The 23,689-nt window shown below is 32.4% G+C and overlaps 4 protein-coding genes across 10 annotated transcripts; 3 read left to right on the top strand and 1 right to left on the bottom strand.

The window, feature by feature from the left end:
• Positions 1 to 8,694, top strand: LOC106124792 (cytochrome P450 4C1). The gene is made up of 9 exons (XM_013321760.1): positions 1 to 200; positions 3,887 to 3,996; positions 4,187 to 4,277; positions 4,622 to 4,804; positions 6,761 to 7,149; positions 7,232 to 7,300; positions 7,576 to 7,744; positions 8,125 to 8,304; positions 8,521 to 8,694. The coding sequence occupies exons 1-9, from the start codon at positions 50 to 52 to the stop codon at positions 8,685 to 8,687; spliced, it is 1,509 nt and encodes a 502-aa protein (XP_013177214.1). The 5' UTR covers positions 1 to 49; the 3' UTR covers positions 8,688 to 8,694.
• A 1,164-nt stretch (positions 8,695 to 9,858) lies between these two features.
• GLS (glutaminase) lies at positions 9,859 to 17,058 on the top strand. 6 transcript variants are annotated; one of them, XM_013321678.1, is made up of 10 exons: positions 9,859 to 10,157; positions 12,868 to 12,920; positions 13,261 to 13,296; positions 13,787 to 13,883; positions 14,023 to 14,383; positions 14,491 to 14,643; positions 14,817 to 15,097; positions 15,203 to 15,511; positions 15,617 to 15,771; positions 16,165 to 17,058. In XM_013321678.1, the coding sequence occupies exons 1-10, from the start codon at positions 9,987 to 9,989 to the stop codon at positions 16,520 to 16,522; spliced, it is 1,974 nt and encodes a 657-aa protein (XP_013177132.1). In that variant the 5' UTR covers positions 9,859 to 9,986; the 3' UTR covers positions 16,523 to 17,058. The 6 variants fall into 6 exon arrangements, with proteins under 6 accessions (XP_013177132.1, XP_013177133.1, XP_013177134.1 ...); XM_013321680.1 differs by lacking the exon at positions 9,859 to 10,157 and adding an exon at positions 12,452 to 12,736; XM_013321681.1 differs by lacking the exon at positions 9,859 to 10,157 and adding an exon at positions 12,456 to 12,706.
• A 1,182-nt stretch (positions 17,059 to 18,240) lies between these two features.
• Positions 18,241 to 18,972, bottom strand: mRpS28 (mitochondrial ribosomal protein S28). The gene is made up of 2 exons (XM_013320513.1): positions 18,653 to 18,972; positions 18,241 to 18,571 (listed from the first exon to the last, which is right to left on the bottom strand). The coding sequence occupies exons 1-2, from the start codon at positions 18,881 to 18,883 to the stop codon at positions 18,290 to 18,292; spliced, it is 513 nt and encodes a 170-aa protein (XP_013175967.1). The 5' UTR covers positions 18,884 to 18,972; the 3' UTR covers positions 18,241 to 18,289.
• A 366-nt stretch (positions 18,973 to 19,338) lies between these two features.
• Upf3 (UPF3 regulator of nonsense mediated mRNA decay) lies at positions 19,339 to 23,572 on the top strand. 2 transcript variants are annotated; one of them, XM_013321803.1, is made up of 7 exons: positions 19,339 to 19,561; positions 19,638 to 19,851; positions 19,925 to 20,113; positions 20,374 to 20,522; positions 20,820 to 21,137; positions 21,700 to 22,449; positions 23,142 to 23,572. In XM_013321803.1, exons 1-7 carry the CDS (start codon positions 19,451 to 19,453, stop codon positions 23,262 to 23,264), a joined length of 1,854 nt encoding a protein of 617 aa, XP_013177257.1. In that variant the 5' UTR covers positions 19,339 to 19,450; the 3' UTR covers positions 23,265 to 23,572. The 2 variants fall into 2 exon arrangements, with proteins under 2 accessions (XP_013177257.1, XP_013177258.1); XM_013321804.1 differs by lacking the exon at positions 20,820 to 21,137.
• The last annotated feature ends 117 nt before the right edge of the window (positions 23,573 to 23,689 follow it).

The following is a 23,689-nucleotide window of genomic DNA, read 5'->3' as shown; positions in this document are numbered from 1 at the left end:
ACGCCAGTTATGTTTGTTCCACCACGACGGTAGCATTGTTTCATACAAAATGTTATTTTTCCTTTTATATTTCGCGGCGATTTTATTCATCGTTCATATTCTATTTAATTATAATAAAAGAGCAGCTTTGATAAGAAAAATACCAGGATTAAAAGATCATTTCATCGTTGGTAATGCTTTGGAAGGAGTTAAATCACCAGGTAATGTTTTTTTTTAATTATCTTACTTTTTGGAATATATGTATGCATCTGGGAAAATGCGTATATTTATTGCGTTTCTAAGCCTTATTCAATATTATTGTATATGCATATTCAATCTATGCTTTTATTAACCGACTCCAAAAAGGAGGAGATTCTTAGTTCGTGTGATTGTTTTTTTTTTTTTTTTTTAATCGTAATAAATTGTTAATTCTATGGACAAAATAATAATCCTCGTCTAGAAATTAAATAATAGACAATTTTACTTTTAAAAAAAAAATTAAACATGTAATATCAAATTATATCTTTTTTTAAAGTCAAAATTATTTAACGATGCAAAGTTGAAACGTGGAACCGAGCGTGGATATGTAATTTTTAAATTCTATAATTTTCACTATCTTGTATTATAATATCATGATTCAAATGTATTACTATATATCAATTTGTATAGACGTATAAAATAATCCCCATTTCCATTGGTCATGGGATCACGCCTTAACCCCTAGACTACATTACGCTTTTTTAATTATTTTCTTTGTGATAAGAGAAATTTATTATAAACAAGAACATTGCAGTAAATTAGAATATTATGAACTCGACTTTTCAGCATAGATATAAAACATAGTCTGGAAGGCTATTTATTAACTTTGTTATTTATTTCTACTCGAACAAATTCTGGTAACAGGTAAAAATTAATAATTTGAAAGTTATTGATATTAATTTCTTATTAAATTATTAAAAAAAGGATTAAAAAACAAATTTAAAATTTATGAAGCGTGAATTGTTAAATCGTAAAATCATTTCTTAGTGCTAGCTAGATACACCAACAAAAACCTTTATGAAATAATTCAAATTTAGAAAATATTTTATTATGAAATATTTATTATAACAAACATAATCTTATATTAAAAAGCTTATATTTAGTCACTAACAAATCAATCAGATAGATAATACCAATTATCATCAGTATCTATTTTAATCAGAAAATATAAGGATTTAATATAAAAGAGTGAAAAAAATGTAGGTTTACTAAGATAAAAAAATATAAAGACTGGCACTAAACCAGGAGAACAGGAGTGGGCGGTATAGAACCGCACATAAAAATAGCCTACATCTAAAAAGCCGGCAACGCATCTGTGGTTCCTCTGGTATTCCTGATGTCCATGGGCGTCGTTGAACACCTCGGAACAAAAAAACATCTTAATGAAGAATAAGTTAGATGTTGCCAGTAACCATCCGTAGTATTGCTTTTTGCTTAAAGTTATGGTAGGGACTCGTTAACTTTCATTCTGGTTGAAAGAATTGAGTACATTGTGATCTTAGCCGTTTTTCCCTACCGAGGGTCTTCATAGTATACTTTTTACTATAATATACACGGTTTCTTAATTACCAGAAAAAAATAATGTAAAATACATATATGATTTTAAATGTAGACATTTTTTACAGTAAGTTTTTTAAGTTAATAACAAATTATAGTTTTATAAAGATCGTGTAAAATCATTTTAACGATACTTCTTGGACCCACATTACAATGGCCGGCAATCAAATATGTTTGAAAACAAAGAAAAAAATTAATATGAAGAAATTTATTTTTGAAAATGGAAGTGGCAATCATAACAAGTTTGTTGTCCACATTTATAGTAGCAGTTCAATATATGTAGATATGGGGGTTAAGGACAAATTAATTGATAGCTGTCTGCTCTCTGTTATTGTGTCTTAAGACCTATTTATGCGTACCATTAATTAATAATCTATATTTTAATAAAGCGTCTCTTTAAATTATTTCTCTATCTGTGTTTTAAAGTTTCTCTTTATACTATCTTACTAATATTATAAACGCGATTGTTTAGATGTTTGAAGGTATCTCCAGAACGACTTAACGGATCTCAATTAAATTTGACAGGGATGTAGAACATAATCTAGAAGAACACATAGGCTACTAATTAGGTTTTGTAAATTCCGCGCGGACGGAGTCGCTTGCGACAGCTAGTAAGTTAATAAATCAATGAAAGTTTGCATAAAATAAGGATTTAAACAAAGGAAATTGTTTATTGTGCATAGTAATTTCTCCACATTTAATGCAGGGCCGCGTGCAATAAAACATATTGTATATTACAAGTGTTGCAGTTTGAACGACAAATGAACGATCTTTGTACTAAGCACTCCGCGGACGCATAACACTGACTACAAATAACTTTATTAATGGTAAATGGACAAGTGTATTTAACGCTAGCAAAAAAAATCGTTACGGGCGTGTAGAGTATTGCCTTTACACACAAAAAATATTAAGAAACTTTTTAGGTGTTTTCTTTTTTCTTGTTTATGGCCCTTTATTGTATTTCGCCAGTGTTCAATGTTTGCCAAGTGTAAGGCTAAGCAACCAAAGGTAAACAATAACGATATTCCTGTAAGATGCGGTCGCAGTTCAGATGAATACACCTCGATGGAGAATAACGAGAATTTCGTAGCTTTCCGCAGCATTCTTTCCTTATAAAAATGGATGGGAAGGGAAAATCGACGTAAATTAGACCTTCGGAATGCACACTTATCAAACGAAACGCGGAATTACTTCCACTTGAGGACTATCTTTGTGTGTGTAGAGCGAGCCGACCCATTCGTGATGTTGATTAGTCAAGAGTTATAAAAGGTACTAAACATGACTCAGTTCACATTAACCATATCCCTTACTATCCCTTATCCTTATCATATAGTTATCCCTTTAGAAAAACGATGAACTTGATATTTAGTACACGATGATAATCAAATCAATAAAACATAATCGGTTGTGATAAAAAAATGAAATTGAACAAGTGCCCTTTTGAGTAAAATTGAAGTGCCTTTCGCTTACAATTCTTCTGTTTGTTTATACCCGGAGACATTGTTGTTAAATATTTTTCCTGGTTATTAAATCTGTCATGCTTTCATTATCATAATAACTTCCTTTAATTGGAATTAAACAATTATTTATTTAAAAATTATGACAATTAAAAAAAAATGTAATTTAAGATCTTTGCACATGTTCGTTCTAAACTGATGTACAAAACAATGCATCTTTGTATGGTAGAAATAATTTAATGCTGTAGAGTAATTGAACGTTAGTGCAACTTTTAAGGCCAAAGCAAGTGAAACCACAATTTTATTGATAAATATTATCACCACTCGCATACTGTATGAAAAAGACAGAGAAGACAACAATTATAGTGCTTCAATAGTTAATTTGAAATCGAAAGGATTCTTCTTAACTCTTCGTTATTGACGCATGACCGGTTTAGATAGTACGCTCTAGCAATACTTGCAGCCGTCTATTACTTCGTCTATGTGGAATTAAGAAAAAACGTAGCGTTCCAAACTGTAATCTATTCCTGTTTTAAACATCTAGAACTAGATCGCTTTAGCCTTTTTTAAGTAGTACGTTTTGCGCATCAATAATATTTAAAAACAATTGGTTTTCTGAGTAAAGGCTTGTATTATTATAGATGACTCCCGGGACGTATGCGCGGAATTAAAAAAAAATCTGATAAGTTTCCTACGTATTCTTCCCGACTATGTGCTACATCCGTGTCAAATTTTATGAAGATTCGTTGAACTGTTGCTGTTGCTGCTGCTGTTGAAAAACTTTCTAACAATTATCCATCCATACATTTATTCATCTAAACATTCGCATTTATATTCGAGATGTATTATTGCAGTGGATCTTTTTCGTTTCGGAAGAGAATTGGCAAAGAAACATAATGGCATATACAGATTCTGGTGCTTCCCAATTGGCGCTGTTTTCATATACAATCCAGATGACATTGAAGTAAGTGACTAGTCGTAGGTTTCCAACACAAAATTCCTCGTTTAAAAACATATTGTCATCTCTGTTTTGTCAAAGTTAATGAGAGGGATGACGATATGTTTCATATGCTTTTGGTTAAACCTTTGGTTTATTGTCTTTGTATTTATAATTTTAATAGATATTCTTCATAATATTTTTTTCCTATTCACAGATTATTTTAACTAGCATGAAATATCACGAGAAGAGCGTTATTTACAAATTTTTAAAACCCTGGCTGAACGATGGACTGTTATTGAGTGGTGGTACGTTTTACATTTTATTATATTTTTAATAAAGGTTATAAAAGTGCAAAAAGAAGTATATAGATGAACACATATCATGGTAAATGTGGCGCTATTCCTTTTTGCATAAAAGATTAACGCGACAAATTCGATATTTAAAGAGAGAGCTAATTCTATAAACAATTTGAAACTATATTTACTGCACAAGTCCTGTAATTTAATTTATTAAATTAAATTAACAATTGCTTCCACTCGCAAGACTCCATATAAAACATATTTTTTGTGAGGAGGGTAATTACGTCTCTAAAAATATTATTAAGGTAATTTGATTACTTTGAGATACAATATTCTCGTGTGTGTTTCAGGATCGAAATGGTTGGATCGTAGGAAGATTCTGACGCCGGCTTTCCATTTCAACATTTTACGGCGATACCTCGTGAGCCTAAATGACAGCGCTGACCGGCTTGTCGACACTGTCAATAAAGTTGTGAACATTGAAGTCGATTTAGTACCAATAGTATCTGAATGTACACTTCAAAGCATTTGCGGTATGTATTAGAATTTATTTTGTTTACTGTTATAAATGAAAATGCAAATTACAAACAAATAAGCAACCAATTAATTAAACAAAGAAGCATAATTGATTTCCTAACAATCGAGGGCAAAATTCGAATCACACTTTTCTTAAAACCTTCTTTGTTGTGGTCGGGCGTACTGGCAGTCACAATCAGCTGGCATTTATGCAATGTTAGTAATGCGCGAAAAACAAAACAAAGTATTCAATGTGTTTGGAACATTAAGATAATAATTTGACTTAAATTAAAAATGATTTTTGTCTTTGCACTTTTGAAATTCAAGTAATAAAATAATCTGATTTCTTCCACGGAACGAGAACTTCCATTCATTTGTAATCTGATAGAAAGATGCTTCCTGTCGATAGCAATTCAAATAAAAGTGGAGAAAGCTAACTGCTTATTTAAATATCATATTTTAAAAAATCTCACGGACTCTCACTCTCTGGACAGAATAAAAAAAGCATAGAAATATTTACCTTTTAACACTCTTCTATAGATATAATCTTTCTTTTATTTTATTTGTTGACATTTTTTTTTGTTAAAAATACAAAAAAAAAGCATTTTTTGAATGCGAATTTTTGTTTTGATTTAAGCAATTTAATTTCAAACACGCAGATTCCTTTAAAATCTAATATTAACTAAAAAAAGTTATCTATATCGGATGTTACTCTATAATTATAAAATTTATTTTTATATAAATTGTATGGAAATTATTTATATACTGTTATAATTATAACTATCAATTTTCCCACCGAGATGTTATAAATAATGTTATTAATTCATTATATTAAATGTATTTGCAGTAATGCCTGTTTAGTATTTCCTTAATTCATTTAAAGCAAGAAAATATTTATTGCGTAAATAGCCAGCCAGCCACTTGGGAACCCTACCGTGCGACCGCAGCGATTTGGGGTCGATTTTTTACATTATTTAGTTTGGTTTAGTTTTAGTATATAGTTTATAGTATTATTTTGGTAGTTTAATTAATTAGTCATTTCATTATTGTAAGAATGTAAATATAATTTATTTTATTTTATTAGCTTTTATCAAATATATTCTCGCATATGTTTGCGTAAAATATAATTATTAATTAAACAATACTAAGATACGATACTTTTGTGCAAATAATATAATTTATATTAAGGCTGTTTCCCATTGTTTCCAATTAAATCTTATTAAAATAGATTTTAAATCATTTTTGAAATTAATTAATAAATAAATAGATTTAAGAATGCATAGATAGGATAGATAGATAGACAGGATAGATAGATTAAAAATAAATGAATAGAGTTTAAAACAATTTGGTAATTATTTTTTTTAATTAATTAAAAAAGGTTATTTTTGTTAAAATTCATAAGATTACAACATAGACCTAGTTTCATCAGTAAATGGATAAATCGAAAGGAAGTTAGTTAGATTATAACATTCATTTAAGATGACATTTTTTTCTTTTTTTTTCTTAAGTAGAACAATGAGATTGTTATTACACACATAATAGCTTAATATGCAATAATTAAATATTTAATAGTGCCATTAGTTGACATCAGTATTTAGATAAATACTAGTTGTCGCTCGCGACTTCGTCCGCGTGGATATAAAAAAAACTTAAATAGTGCAGCCTATGTGTTCTTTCAGAATATGTTCTATACGAATGCCAAATTTAATCGAGATCCGTTCGGCGGTCTAAAGATATCTTCAAACACCCATCAATCCATCTAAATTAGTGAGTTAAATAAAAAGCAGCTCTTCAAGGCATAATTTCGAAAAAAAATGAATAAATAGTATCCTATGTCCGTCTCCTGGCTCGAAGCTACCTCCTTACAAATTTTTAGCCATCTCGGTAAAGCCGTTCTTGAGTTATAAATAGTGTAACTAACACGACTTTCTTTTATATATATAGATAAATTTAATTGCAATATATTCTTTCAGAATCCGCGATGGGCACAAAACTAAGCGACGACACAACGGGCAAGTCTTACAAGACTGCAATTCACGAATTAGGACTTTTGTTAGTCCAAAGATTTGTCAGAATTTATCTGTATGCAGATTTCTTATTCAATCTGTCTTCTTTAGCAAAATTACAAAACAAATATCTCTCCATTGTTCACAATTTCACGCGCAATGTTATAAAAGAGAGAAAAAAATACGTAATGGATAACGGAATAGATTTATCAAATGCTATTAGTGATAGTACTGATGATGTAAATATTTATAGAAAAAAAAGAACAGCCATGTTAGATTTGCTAATATTAGCTGAAAAAGATGGTTTAATTGATAATGCAGGCATCGAAGAGGAAGTGGATACGTTTATGTTTGAGGTAACAATCATTGGTAAAAATTGTAAACTTTACATTACTTTATAATTTTACATATTGTTAATAATTTTAATTTTTCCACCAGGGTCATGATACGACTGCAGCAGCCTTAACTTATGCTTTAATGTTAATCGCCAACCATCTAGACATACAGGTATCATGTTTTATGTTTCATCATTATCATCATATTTAATAAATTCATTGTCCTTGACCGTTCAGTAATTTCCATTGTCGTGTTAAAAGTGCCATTCTCTTCGATTTCCTTATACGATTCAAGTGACGCCTACTTTCTCTTTAATATGTTCCATGAATGTTCTTCTCGGCCTTCCCCTTTGCCTCTTCCCTTCTATTTTTGTGCATAACATCGCCTTTGTCTCTACTTTCCCTATTCAATATATTATCTTTTTCGTGCATATTGTATTGTTTTAGGATAAAATAATAGCAGAATTAAACGATATATATGGTGAAACAAAGCGAGCAGTCACAATGGAAGATCTCAATGCGATGCGATACCTGGAACGGTGCATCAAAGAAGCCATCAGACTGTACCCGCCAGTGCCTTTTATCAGCCGTAAACTAAATGATGATGTCCAACTCAGTAAGCTTATATTTACTACTTTAAACTACAATTGCGAACAAATCTTTTCAAACGCGAATAGTAATTTTGAGCGTCATCTTGTAATTTGGAAAAGCTTTAGTATTTATATAGCGACCTCAATTTGCTATCAACAGTCCATTTCAATGGCTAAACTTTCTATCAAATCTATTACAAACTAATTTCATAAGGTGCAAAATTCGACATTTTCGTCTGGGTCCAATAATTACCTACCCACACAGTCGGTGGTAGCAGAGTCTTGATTTTATGAAATAGCTAAAGAGATCTTTTCGCAAAATCTCTACATTAAGGGTTTTCTTGTCTTTAAACCATTTTGTTTGTACCTATTACAGAATCAATGACATTTGTTATTTATATTTCAGGTAATTACACAGTACCAGCTGGGACATTATGTCACATTCACATTTACGATTTGCATCGACTGGAGAGCTTGTATCCGAACCCTACAAAATTTGATCCGGACAGATTTCTGCCAGAAAACGTTGCTAAACGTCACAACTACGCGTACATACCGTTCAGTGCTGGACCCAGAAATTGTATAGGTATGATTCAATTATTTATAATTAAAAACTAAATTATTCAAAATATTAAGATATCTAATGTCAAAGTATAGCAAACAAAAAGTTGCAGAGCTCAGAACATTGTAATTAAGTTTCAAGATATGCTATGTGGTTTAGAATCACGTAGGGAACAAACATAATGTTAATTTTTGTTGGATTTCATATATTACTGTCACTTATTCGTGATTTTATTTGCAGGACAAAAGTTTGCAATGATGCAAATGAAAACTGCAGTGTCCACCATCTTGCGTAATTTCAAGTTGCTACCAGTCACCGGCTGTTTGGATCTACAGTTTCAATCCGATTTAATATTAAGGAACTCCAAACCTGTGTATGTGAAATTTGTTAAAAGAATAAATGAATAACTCGATTTATCTTTTCAAATACTTTAACTTGCTTAAATTATTCAGTAAAACATTATGGGTAAGTCTTTATAATTTTCGAGTGCAATTGGCTTTCGTACAACAAATAGATGAATAATTAAATGCATTGATAAAGGTCTTCCTTATGTTTCGTTTCATCGCATTCGCATAAATCAGGTCTGCCTAACAGTGATTTTATTATGCGACTATTGGAAGTTGATAAAAGCGAACTTTTTATCATAAATCAATTAGTATCCGAACATCGTATTGCTCCACGTGGGTGAAATAAAAATGGAAAATTATTTACAATTATAAGCAAAATATACTCAAGTAATTTACGAGTTACGTGATGTCATGTTTATCTACAAATGATTACATTATTTACAAATATTTACATAGTCTTTTACAGAATACATATTTCATGGAGACATATACAAACAAATGTTTGATAATAGAGCTTAGTTTAATATTTTTGTAATAATTACAATTGTTTGAAAATATGTATTAACTACTGAACCATTTGTTATCAAATTTTGTAAACGACTATAATTTGATCTTACTTGTGAGATAGGATAGTTTTTTTATCTCAATTATTGAACTTTTTTTTAATTCCGATCGGACGGAGTCGGGGGGACAATTTTAATAATATAAAAGTATAATAGCATTATATGTTATGACGCTATATATTTTCGAGGACTTCAATGTACACCGTGCGATATGTTCGCAGACTATGATAACATTATCAGTATAGTATCATTAAAGCAATCTCACCCAGACACAACAAAATTGAATGATCGTAATTGTAGAGCCAGCTTTGTAGTTTAATAATTTGAATTTAGCATCATGTTCTTGCTACTTTAAATTGCGTTTCCAGTGCAAAAACACATGTATAAAACATATTATTAAATCAAAGAATAACTAGGGTAGACAATTATGTTTTATAAGGATGCTTCGGCAATGGAAACCTATTTTTTAATCATGTTGCCTGTAAAAATCCCAAGTAAAACTGAACGTCATTCCATATTTAAAAGCTGTAATAAACATCTATTTAACTCTAAGAATATTTACAGCTAAATAATTTAATTCAAACAAGCAAATAAACAAATCAGATAAAATTATCCATCAGATACGCAAAAATGAAGTCTCGTGACATGTAAGCGTTCATTTAGTTTTTTTTATTCTGCGTTGACCTAAATTAATAAAGAAATAGACTGTGGACATACCAAATATAAGTACACATACAACGACATAGATGTTGGCAGTCCCAGAAGTCGTTTATTTATAAACGATAGACTGAAAAGAATGGCTCAGTTGAGCGTGCGCGGAAGCGGCGTACGATTCGCGCGCCTGTTGCAAAAAGTTTCCCAAGTTCCAACATATCTCTCCACGCTACGTCTGCCCTTCATTGTTATGAGATATTTGACCAAGGACAGCTACGAAAGCTTCATAATGGAATGTGACAATGATTTTGAGGTAATTTAAAATAGTATAAGTTTTTTAATTAGTTATAATTCAAAATGTTACATCGGATGGAGTGACGCCAGGAGAATTTTTCTGAATGAAATTATTTATCGAAATAGTACAGTTGTACCTGCTTTTAAATAATTGTTAAATAAATGATAAAAGATGAATAATAAAATCCTCTATTTATTTGTGAAGAGGCAGAGAGCTTTCTAAGTGTAATAAAAAGTTCCTTTACCCATGTCTATTAGGTCTTCAACTTTTGCATAATTACTTATTTATGACGTAGTATTGGGCAATTTCAAAGCATTTTTTTTTATCGACATCAAAAATGTATTGCTCAATTTATCAGTTTTGAATCCACTGCGAGTTTACAGAAAGCTGCTATTCTGATGTTCGTTTTAAAAGAAAGTGCACCTATCATTTTGTAGCGAATAGAATGTCATTAGCAAATTACTTTGATAACAAAGCTTGACTGATGTTTAGCCAAAAGTTTGACCAATAGCAACTAGATAGATGGGAACTATAGATATATGAATTTTAATGGATATAAATTACCGTATGAATAATCAAACCGTCAAAACGCTAAAGAAGTATGAAACAATTTGTCAAACCCGTTCGTAGTTAAAAGGGAAGGAAAATGATGAGGAAGGAAATACCTATCTTAAATTTTAGACTAATGTATAATAAATATGTCCATAAATCTAGTTTAAAATTCGGCAACAACATAACATTAAATTAAAAACGCTCAATTATAAATCGATCCTGAGAAATAATCGGATATTTGATACCGTTCAAGATTTCTTTAAATGTAAACGTTGAATTTATATAAATTTGACACACAATTTTTTTCCACACCCCGAATAAATGTACCCTAAGTTATTCCTTATTATATCTGCTAAAAAAAGGTCCCGTCAAAATCTGTCCAGCCATTTCAGAGATTAGCCGCAACAAACAGCTAAACAGCCAGGCAGAGAGACAAAAATTGTAAAAAATGTTATTTTAGTGTATGTATTGTATATTTATATAAATGTAATACAAACGGTTATTGCAATATTACAAACAGACACCCCAATTTTATTTATATGTATAAATGAATGAACATCTCGTGTAAAAAAAGTTAAATTTAAATTGAGCATATTCGTGTGTGACGTAAAACCACACCTACCATGCAAATTTGTTGATGCCAAGTTTGTCTTTGGTCTACGTAACACGAGCTTACTGAGTCATATGAGCATGTTTGATATTGTTTGTTGATACATGTTTCTTTGTACCTTACTATCGTTACATTGTTGCTAAAATATACTTTTTTAAAACCATGTTTTTTATAAATAATAATTCATTGTTCTAAAGTTTGCATAGAAAATGATACTTAGTAAAATTTTTGTTTTGCTATTTAAATTTTTCCGAGAATTTCTTCTTCTTCATTCGTGTATCTAGTAGTTAGTAGTTTAGAGCCAGGAGACAGACATAGGATACTATTTATTCATTTTTTTTCGAATTTCCGCCTTGAAGAGCTGCTTTTTATTTAACTTACTAATATTATAAATGCGAATATTTAGATGGATGGGTGTTTGAAGATATCTATAGAACGGCTGAACGGATCTCGATTAAATTTGGCGAAATAGAACATAGTCTGAAAGAACAGATAGACTACACTAAGTTTTTTATATATCCACGCGGACGGAGTCGCGGGCGATAGCTAGTTTTTGATAATTTTAATCAGAAACTTATGAAATAATTACAAACATTTATAAATAATACTACATTTTATTCATTCAGAGTATAATTTCTTCAAACCGTTTCATGGATTCAATAAAACTTCATCGTCTTCGTATTTTATAGAATACATTAAAAGTAAACATTCACATTAATATAGATTGGTATCTTTCAAGCAATTGACTCAATTTCTATTGAAATAGTAGGTATACTATTAATAAAAATATGACGATGATTTTTAATGAAGTCGCTTAAAAACTATTTATATCGCTAACTCTTGATACAATCAATCAACGGAATGAAAGTTAACATGAAGCTTTGCTGTTCCTATTTCTTATGAAATTATAACACTCTGTGTTGAAGCAACTTAGGTAGTCTCCACCATAAAAGACTTCAAGCTGGCAGCAGGTCTTGGGAGTTTACTATTAAAGAATTAAATCTTTGTTCATGCGTCAACTTTTCTTCGTGAAATTACTAAATCAAAATTAAAATCTGAGTATCAGAATGATAAGGTAAAAAAATCTTTTCACAATTGATAAAATTATGAAGTTAAGCGAACATAACAAAAGTGAACCGTTATCACGATACGAATATACATCACATTTTGGAAAACAGTCGACGATACGTAGGCAAGGCAAACATTAGTGTGTTAGATAAAGTGGCGAGTGAGGGGCAGGGAAGTCAGTCCGCGCGTGCGCGTTGGTTCAGCGAGGTAGCGCGCCCCACGGCCTTGTCTTCTGCCGTCGAACGCCGATATGAACAGCCGCCAGCTCCGCCGCCTGCTCGCAGCCCGGCCCTCGCTCGCTCTACCAGAATGCGTCCAAACACGCCGTTATAGTCAAGTGAGACCGGTATATGTCATACAGGGACCTGTGAGTGTCTTACGTGTTATGCCATTTACGTGCTTCCTGAACTACGCCTATGGGACTCCGTTCGTTTGTGTCGTCTATGTGTTCCTTCCAGTTACTTCGGTACATTAATCTTTATTCGAAATTTGTTTCAGAAATGGCGAAATTCAACACCGAATTTCTACGCCTTACAGTCGATAGATATGAGGTGAGTTTATTATTTGTAACATAAATAAATACAGTGTATAAGGAAGAGTAAGGTTGCTCTAATGACGTCATAGGTCGAGTAGTCAATATTGGAAATAAATTGTTTCCAATGATACGCATCAACTTCTATTGATCTGTGTTAAACTTTGGCCGTTACGGTTCTGGAAGTTGATGGCGCTATGGTGCAGCATTAATTGACCCTTGACATTAAAACGTTTTTATGCTTTCGTAAACATTCATAGTAAGACTTTAAGGGACAATATTAATTTTATCAAATGTAGAAAATTTACGATTAAAATAAACAGGCTAATAAAAATGTTTATTCACGTTTCATGCTGCAGAGCCTACTCTTTCGTGCACAACCTCGATCCGATATTGTGAGTACAGTACGACCAGCATCTCTATGTGTTCATTTAGAAGTGTTTTAGTTACTTTTTACTTGTTAAATGTATAATTTGGTGTGGTTTTGCATTGCACTTTTTATTTGCTCCATAATCACAGAACCAGGCAGTTATCTTAGTCTGAAGATGTATATCTAGTGATTGCTAGCCGAGAATAAACGCGTCAGGTGATTTGGAACATCTGCGAAGCAATACGTCAACGACACACCCGCTTACCGCGTCACGAGTGATAATTATATTACAACGTCGTGATGATGGATGTGCCCTAGCATATTTACTTAAGAAATTCATCCAACAATATTATCACGATTCATTTTTAGTTGTTTAACAGATTGTTGCTAATCGCTTGTCTCTACAGACTACAACGTGCTGTAGTTGTAGTATTGCATGATATTGTGATCTGTACTTTAGTAAACACCCATCCTGTATATTATTTCGTTAAAAAATTTCGATCGTTATTTCGCAGGGTACGCGAGGGTTCCCACAAGAATGCCGACGACGTGTTGTTTGATATGTTCAAAAATGATGAAACAGGTCTTCTTCCTGTTGGCAAGTTTTTGGCTGTAAGTCTTTGTTACATTGTATTGCTTATAATTGCTATTTGGTTTTTCAAATCGAGTCTCGATCACATTACTATTAAGAATTTTAAGCTGGCTTTCTATGTTACATCGATTTTTAGTAATGCCTTTCTTTAATTTTCAGGCTTTGAGAACAACTGGGATAAGAAAGAATGATCCTCGTGTTAAGGAAGTCATGCACAATTTGTACAAGGTGCATAAGGAATCAAATTTTGAGAGCGGTTCCCCAGAAACATTGAAATTGGATAGAAAGACTTTCAAAGAAGTGATTGCGCCTAACATTGTTTTAATCACTAGAGCATTTCGCAGTCAGTTTGTCATACCAGACTTTCAGGACTTTATAAAAGACGTAGAAGAAATATATTGGGCTGCTAAAAGTAACACAGATGGCAAGGTCGCCAGCTACATTCCACAGCTAGCGAGGGCATCGCCTGAAAACTGGGGAGTGAGTGTCTGCACAATAGATGGACAGAGATTTTCAATTGGTAATAATAACACTTTTCTAGACTTTTGTTTGCGATACTTTGTTTGAACAATTAAAAATCGTAAACTTCTATGAGTTCTATTAATTTGTGGTACAATTTCTTTTCAGGTGATGTGAATGTACCATTCACGTTGCAGTCATGCAGCAAGCCTCTCACATACGCCATGGCTCTCGAGACACTAGGCCCTGACGTAGTCCACAAATACGTTGGCACTGAGCCCAGCGGCAGAAACTTCAATGAACTTGTCTTGGATTACAACAGTATGTATATATAGGAAACGCATAACAAATGATACATCAACTAGAAAACACTTGCGCGTCCATCAAACTAAAAATAACGTGCACACTAAGTTTGTTTGGTCAATAACAACATACGAACTCGTGACAACTACGTTACTGTTGTTTGTTATAATGTTTTTCTCTTTCTTTTACAGTGAAACCCCACAATCCTATGATAAATGCAGGAGCAATTTTAGTATGCTCCTTATTGAAAACGCTCGACAAACCGGAAATGACATTGGCGGAAAAATTCGACTATGTTATGTCATTCTTCAGTCGTCTCGCTGGCCATGAAGTGTTGGGCTTCAATAATGCTGTATTTTTATCTGAACGCGAAGCCGCGGACAGAAACTACGCTTTGGGATTTTACATGCGGGAACACAAATGCTATCCGGATAAAACTAATCTTCGTGAATGCATGGACTTCTATTTTCAGGTATTTTTTTTTCGTAATATTTAACGGTACAATAGTGCGTTATTTCAATAAATAACATCTATAACTTGCATTTAAAACATAAACTATTTGTATTCTTTATTCCAGTGTTGTTCAATGGAAGCGAACTGTGATATAATGTCAATCATGGCGGCTACATTGGCTAACGGTGGAATATGTCCCATCACCGACGAGAAAGTTCTTAGGCCGGATTCCGTACGCAACGTCTTATCCCTAATGCACAGCTGTGGCATGTATGATTATTCCGGACAATTCGCTTTCAAAGTAGGACTGCCGGCTAAGTCTGGAGTGTCAGGGGCTATGCTTATTGTTGTCCCTAATGTAATGGGGATCTGCACTTGGTCTCCGCCTCTAGATCCTCTCGGAAACAGTTGCAGGGGCCTCCAGTTTTGTGAGGTAAGTGGACATGTAACATGATTAATAATATTGCCATGCCAATAAAATTTATGCCAGGACAAGGCGATGTTACGAAGATTTCATAACCGTATATTTCTTGTACAGGATCTAATTATGCGCTTCAACTTCCATAAATACGACAACATTCGTTATGCCAGTCACAAAAAGGACCCGCGTCGTTACAAATTTGAATCGACTGGCCTCAGCATCGTGAATCTCTTATTCTCCGCAGCCAGTGGAGATCTCAGCGCACTAAGAAGGTAGCTAATTAAAATATAACATCTCATTGGATTCATTATGTAAAACAGATGATGAATATTTTACGTAATTTTTGTCAGCAAAACTTCAGATTCGTCTCTACTTCCCGTGCCAGTGACTCCTAAAACTCAAGACTGAATAAACAGTCCATCACAAGTAACTCTATACGATATTGTATAGCTACTGTGAAACATGATTTTACATCATTCATATTAAAAAAAGCAAACATGCTTAAAGATTTCTTTGCATTCACCTGGCTTCTCCGAAATATTATTTACACGACACAATTTAATAGTTACACGCTTATCTGGAACTCCTCAAATACAATATTGTTTTTTTGCTTGATTTATCTGTTTCTGAGTGAAATTTCAGTTCTAATGTATTTCTACCTTTAGGCATCATCTCTCGGGCATGGACATGACGCTTTCTGACTACGACGGACGTACGGCATTACATCTAGCTGCAGCCGAAGGTCATTTGTCTTGCGTTGACTTCCTGCTCGCTCAATGCTCAGTACCTCACGATCCTCGTGACCGGTGGGGTAGCCGCCCACTAAACGAGGCCGAGACATTCGGACACACAGCCGTCGTCCAATACCTCAAGGAATGGGAACGCACACATCCCAACGGTACTGATGAAAAATCAGAATCAGCAGTTGATGCTATCCTCGAGGTGAACCCGGAAGCAAACGACGCTGTCAAAGATCCAAGCATACAAGAAATAGTAACACGTAACGGCGACAAAGTGCAGTAAATAATCTCATACAAAGCCAAAATATTTTAAACATGATATAGTCATTTCACTAGATGTTGTACAAAAAGTTATTTGTGAAATTCTGTGTCTTTAGATAAGTGTTTCCGGTTGGGCCGATCGGCCTAATCAATCAATCGATCGAACAAAAGGTCCAATAGTAAAAATCCAACTTTGGGCCAATCGAGTCAACAGGAACCACGACTTCAGGATTATTATAAACGTATTTAATATGTAGCCATGTATTGATGGCGTAAATGCCGCTTCTCTGTTTACAAAATTAAATATAGTTAAAATCAATCATCATAATATTTTAAAAGAATTGATTGTTCTTGTCAGTGTAGTGATTTCCATTTGTATCAACTGCGCATTCTCTCGATTTTCTTCTTTAATTTGTTCCATAACATGTTTTCGGTCTTCCTTTCTCTTCTCTTTTATTATACAAAAAGGTACGCCGTGCCGTATTAACATAAGTAAACAAAAAAATCATTCATCTAGTCGTTTTTGGCAAAAAAATCATTTCGTCTCATTTAAAAATGGAAAACAAAAAATACTACAATATTTTTTGTATCTATTATTTGTATTTTTGTGAGGTTAATTTTATGAACTTTTATAATTGATTTTGGCTGTGATAAACTTTCGAATGACGTATAACTTACATTTTATTTATTGTTCGTTCATCTATGTCTAGTATATAAGTAGATAGATCACAAGCATTTAATATAAAAACCTATATATTTGAAAATTGATATTCAATTCTATTACTACAGGTATTTGTTTTAATAAGTCTGTCTTTCTAAGATCTGATGTTACGGATCATGTTTTAACATGTTTGCCATTCCTACTTTGTAGTGTGTTATTGACTATTAAAATTAATTGCTTCTATTTTTTGACTATATATAACTGTGTTCAAATTAAACATATTGACATTTGACAACTTTAAAGAAACATAACTCATTTTATAGTTATCTAAAATTCCATTAGAGTTATGTAAGCCTACAATTATATGATGTTACACCCCTTAACTTTCTGAGTATAATCGGGTATGTAATAAACCTGTTGTCACATCCTAAATTTAGCTTTTTATGAGTATACTATGGTCGTCTCTTAACTTGCAAATGTTTGATATTACATACACAGCATGAATAAAAATATAGGACAATCCTATTGGGTATTAAGCCTGCTGACACTAAGCAGCTGATGATATTTTTGATTTGAACATGGTTGATACTAGTACTAGAAAATGTTACAGGAATGTTTGACTCATAAATGCATCTCAGATGAAGACAATAAGTATCATAATATAGGATGGATGTTTTAGCTTTGACATTGTATTCCTGCCTCCAAATAGATGTCAATTAAATTGTTAAATATTTGTTTTATTTATATAATTACAAAACCCTTTAATACAAAGTAGAAGCAAAATAAGCATCCTGGAGGTTTCAGTCATATTACCTTTCCTATGTTTTTCATTATAAAGAAAAGAATGGGAAGTGGAAGTGGATTGCATGGGATGCATGGGAAGGAAAACTATTCTCTCCTGTGCATGTCGATTAAAGGTAGGCAACACATATGTAATTGCATGTCTATGGGCAATGACCGCTTGCTCATTTTTTAAATCCTTTATTCTAGTTAAGGTACCATCATAGTAAACTCATTAAATTCATCCTACTCAATGACACACTAAGAAAATACAATATAAATAAATATACAATTTTTTACTAATTTACAATTTATTATTAGTCTACTAGAAATAATACATTAAAAAAATTAATTTTGTGCAGCAGTTACCCGCACTGGGGAAGAAACTAGTCCTAATAATTTACAATCAGCTTCTAATAGAGTTAGGTCAGTGTTAGATCCCAAAAACCTTGATGATAGTTCGAGGTCGCTGATCTGTATTCTAACTCTTGCACCTCTGACATATTCCTCTCCTCGTGTTGTTGGTCTTGTACACACACAGTGAAATTTCCATCCAAAATCTATGTATAAATCATCATTTACTACGTGAAATATTTTACCAATAACAATTTTTCCAACAGGATCTCCTAACTGTAACCAAAAAATATATGAATTAATATGAGAGGAAGAATAGATAGGATAGATGAATGCGAAAGATAATTTTATATTTACATCGACTAGTTTTGAATTCCGGAGTAATGCGGGAAATGTAAAATCTTGAAAATCTTCTTGTTTTATAATTTGTGATTGTTTTTCATAAGCCTTTGCAAAACCTCCAGTTTTAGGGTCAGAGGTATTGTCTGTATTTTCATTTGGAGTTGTAGTTACGCTACACAATCTACGAGGAATTTTAAGAATATTTGAATACTTAGCGCATTGCCGCAATCCTAAATTAATCAACATAATTAAGTTTATTTCTGTTTCTGTTTGAGATTATAATATCCAAAGGTTTATATTAGTATAACCAAAAAATAACTTGTTCTTGTTTTGACATTTCAGTCGTGACAGTTGACAGTACAAAATCAGTTCAGTATCAGATTTAAAAAATCATTAAAAAAATTACTTCCCGCGTTATTAAAAATACAACTATTGAAATAATGAAATAACCCGCTTTTCCCGGTAAATAATTAATTGAATTAATAATGGTTTTACAAAAAATGACCATTGTAAACAGAAAAAACACAAAGTGTTTTACAACTAAAACATCAAAAAACCAACTTTAATAACTTAACGACCAATTCTTATTACAATTAATCAGATATAAAATAATACGTTGCCTTTAAAATCTTTAAAAAATTGAAATGATTTTTATAACCTTTACCCGCGTTTTATATGTGTTGTTTTGTGTGCAATGTCAAGTGTCAAATAAAGTCAACGCGCACGTCAAACGTCACTAACAAATAAGTACAATTACAACATTTTGATAATGTGAATCACTTGATTAAGTTAATAAAAGAATAAAACAGAAAAATGACAGAAGACCAAGACGCTAAAGACTCCCAATCTGATTCGGGCAGCAAAACATTCGTGAACAAAAATAGAGAAACTAAAAAAGCCAAAACCCAACGGCCTCTAACCAAAGTAATTTTGACATTAGATTTATAAACTTCATAACATCTGTGTCCTATTTAGGTTAATATTTACGTCTATTTTTCAGATAATATTTCGACGATTACCTCCTACAATGACGGAGGAGGCATTCTTGGATCAAGTATCACCAATACCAGACCATGACTATTTCTATTTTGCAAAACCCGATCCGTCCCTCGGTAGTAATGTTTACTCCAGAGCTTACATAAATTTTGTTAATGTTGATGACATCTATCTCTTTAGAGACAAGTTTGATGGGTACATCTTTGTGGATGAAAAAGGTTTGTAAATATAGTACTCCTTTATTTTAAAAATAGACCTTTAAATGAAACTAATATGTTCCTTAATTTGCAGGGCTTGAATATGTTGGAATAGTAGAGTATGCCCCATTCCAGAGAATACCCAAGAAAAAGAAGAAAAAAGATCCAAAATGTGGAACTATTGAAAGTGACCCAATCTTTCAAGATTTTATAGAGAATCTAAGTAAAGAACCTGAAACTGAAAATCAACCTAAATTAGAATATTCATATCCAGTTAATGATGGTAAGTAAATATAAAGTAGGTATTACTTAATATGTAAAAAAGGTGAGCAATGATAACTACATTGCTTATAATTAATATATAAAGAAGGAAAAGAAGTAAATATTGGCATAAGATAAATAATCATAATTAAATATCCTAAAATATTGTCTTTTTAATACTTTCTAAAGTAAGTTAACAGTTCTAACTGTTAAGTAAAAAAAAATTCTGTTTGTGCTGCGATCAGTTGAAACAGTGTAGATTTTACTTTTCCATGTTTTCAGGCAATGATAAAAAAGCTCAAACAACACCGTTGCTAGAGTATCTCGCTGCTCGGAAACTGGACAAACGTGGCCGCGATGAAAGACGCAGACGAGAAAATGATAAAAGAAAAATGAGGGTTGAAAGGAAAACAAAAGATGGTACAATTAAGGTAATGATTGTGTTTCCATCTTTTTCTTTTTAAACCTCAATATTGTGCTTTTGTCAACATATAAATAATAGAATAATATTAGATGGCTTTTAGAGACTAAATTTTTGTTTTCCACTGATAGTTTAAAAACAATGGTGTATTTTTTGTTGATAGCAACAACCTTAAAGATTAAGCTTTATTAATAAATCCATAGTGGCTTCGTATAATTATAGATATGCCTGCATTTGATAAACAACCAAATCTTTGACATATCCGAATTAGCTATTATCAATTTTAATTAGCATACTATTTATTTAGCAAGCTGGTGACAACTCGGAAGATGATATCTACAATGATTACTATGATTATTACGACCATAAGTTTGAACAGCACAATTATTGGTACGGAGAACAAAAAGTGTATCGCAAGACAAAAGTTAAATCTGTTCCAATATCTGATGTAAAAGTTTCTCATGGCTCTGATGAGTTTTTAAGTACAGATTCCGATTGGGATAGTCACTTTCCCGCTTTGACAATGAAAAGTCATAACACTTTTACCTTAACATCTGGAAAGTATTGTGATAAAAAAGAAAATCAAGGCGGTATCCCAAATAGTGGGGGTGACACATATTTTAAGGTCTACTTTCGTACCTTAATAATTATACAGTATTCGAAATGTAGCAGTAACGTAAATTTTAACATCCTGTATAGATTGTTTTCAGTAGCTACTAAGTAAAATTAGTATTATGAGTAATATTTTAACTTAACAAGACAAACAGCAATAGTCATAAGGGACAATTTCGTTAAATTAGAACTGTGCTATAAAATTACCTAAGGAAAAGCAATTTTTGTGACAATCTTGTTCATATGCTGTTGTTATATAGAATTGTGTATAACCGTTATGCTTAATCTATAAGATGTGTTGTAGTAGGTTAATAGTTTTATTTACTTACACTTTGATTGTATAAAGTAGATTTATGAAAATTGTTAGTGCTTGGTCATACTGAACTCAAAATTTCAAAATATGATATTTTATGAGAGTGACGTCAGAGCTCGCGACTTACTCGAGATTTCGAGGTAATTTAACCAATTGGAATTGGTTTAATTTTTGATTTAGGTACGAACAAGCACTAAAATTCACAATAATTAGGAAAAAAAATATATTGATAATGACTAAAATTATTAAAATTTAATTACAGGAGGATGAAGTAGTAGATAACGATATTAAGAAAATAAAATCCAGAGAATGGGACAAAGAAAAAACTATATCAGAATCTAAAGATGATGATATCAAACAAGAGACCAGAGATGGGACAGTATTCGAGTCGAGAACATATCGCGAGCAACGTAAACTGATTGGTGCAACGCTTGTGGATAAAAAGAAAAAAATGGATGGAGATAAAAAGGAATTTGCACCGAAAGATGAAGATTTGCCCGAAGATTGTGACAAGAATTTGAAAAAAGATAAGAAAGAGAAATTCAAAGAATCACCGCGCGATCAAAAGAGCAAGAAATACAGTGATACAAGAAAAGAGAGGGTTAATAAAACTGATTTTGCTAAAACAGATAAACAGGCGGTAATTAGCAAGATGATGTTGTCAGAAAACAAAAGTAAATCTCATAATTATGATGATATCAAACCTTTTACTCAACTTCCTCAAGTGAAAACTGATGATTTGACTAGAATTATCGAAGGAATGGATAGGAAAGTTAAATTGGATGATTCACATGAGAAGAAAGAATCTAATCATAGTACTGATAGCATTGGTGTTATTAAGCAAAGGAGAAATAGTTTGGACTCTAACGACGTACCAATGAAAGAAGAATCAACATTGAAGCGTCAGAAATCACTTGACTACAGAGGTAAATCTACTGACAGAGAAGAATCTGAAGAGGTTGATAAAGGAGAAAATACTGAACGTCGCGCTGAACGGAGGATTAGGAATAAGGTGAGATTTTCACTCTCTAAAGTTGTTTATTTATTAATAATAATCAATAATATGACTTACACATGGAATTTTTTATTTTGTAATAGTTGGCAAAAATATTTACTTATATATCATCATCATCAGCTCACTATACGTCCCCACCGAGGGGTTCGGAGCCTGCCATGAATTAAGGGTAATTAGGCCATAGTCAACCACGCTGGCCAAGTGCGGGTTGGTTGACTTCACACATATCTTTAAATTTCTTCTCAGATATGTGCAGGTTGCATCACGATGTTTTCCTTCACCGTAAGAACGTCGGATAAATGTACATATGTAAATCGGAAATCGAAAAACACATTGGTACATGGCGGGATTTGTTGTACCCAGAACGTGCAGATTGCAAGTCAAGCGCTTGACCACTGAGCCACCGACGTCTTACTTATATATAAATGGTGATAATATTACAAAAGTGATAATCATGGTTATTGTATGGCATAAAATTTAAATTATTGCTATCAAAGTATTTTTAGACATAGTTAGAATCCTTTGGCGCGAATGGCGCGATTTCGTTACCAAGTCAAGTGTCAGATTGATTAGTGAGGGGACATAAACGTCGATATTTTAATAAGGCTAGTGTTGTGCCGATACACCGTTACGTTTGATTTTCCTCCTAACAGTATGAAATGATAATATTTTTCTATCTTTCTTTTCAGGATCGGCCAAGCCTGGTTATATATCAGCCAGGAATGGGTAAATTCAGTAAACAACGGCTCGCAAAAGAAACACAACCGAATACAACAAAATCATTGACCGATAGTGAAAAAAAAGACACTTGAGAAGACTGTCACATCACCCAATATTTGGACAACAATCAACGGAATTACCCTGAAGCTGGCATTCAATACAAGTCATGCAGAAAGAAGAGGGACCTTTGAATATGCCAACTGACGGACGAACTGTCCCTGTTTATTCAGACCTGTTATTCTTATCTGTTTAGTTTACACGCAATATGAAATTGTCGATTTTTTTTTTCATAACATTTTAATCATGAATTTGACCGCATTGAATGCTTCATACTATTAGCTTGTGAAATTTAGTTTGGTTTGTTTAATTTCATTTAAATATATTTCATTTTAAACTGGGATCGATGTTTTTTAATCTATGCCTCTTACCCTATGCTTTTTAGGTTAGGGAATGATTGATGTGTTGGCTTTAGTAAAACGTAACCTTGTTGGGATGCTTTGTGTGTATGAAATTAATG

Source organism: Papilio xuthus, unplaced genomic scaffold (genome assembly GCF_000836235.2).
Source record: "Papilio xuthus unplaced genomic scaffold, Pxut_1.1 DF825946.1, whole genome shotgun sequence".
Taxonomy (NCBI): Eukaryota; Metazoa; Arthropoda; class Insecta; order Lepidoptera; family Papilionidae; genus Papilio; species Papilio xuthus.
Note: the sequence above shows the minus strand (reverse complement) of the source record. Positions and strands in the feature narration are given on the sequence as shown.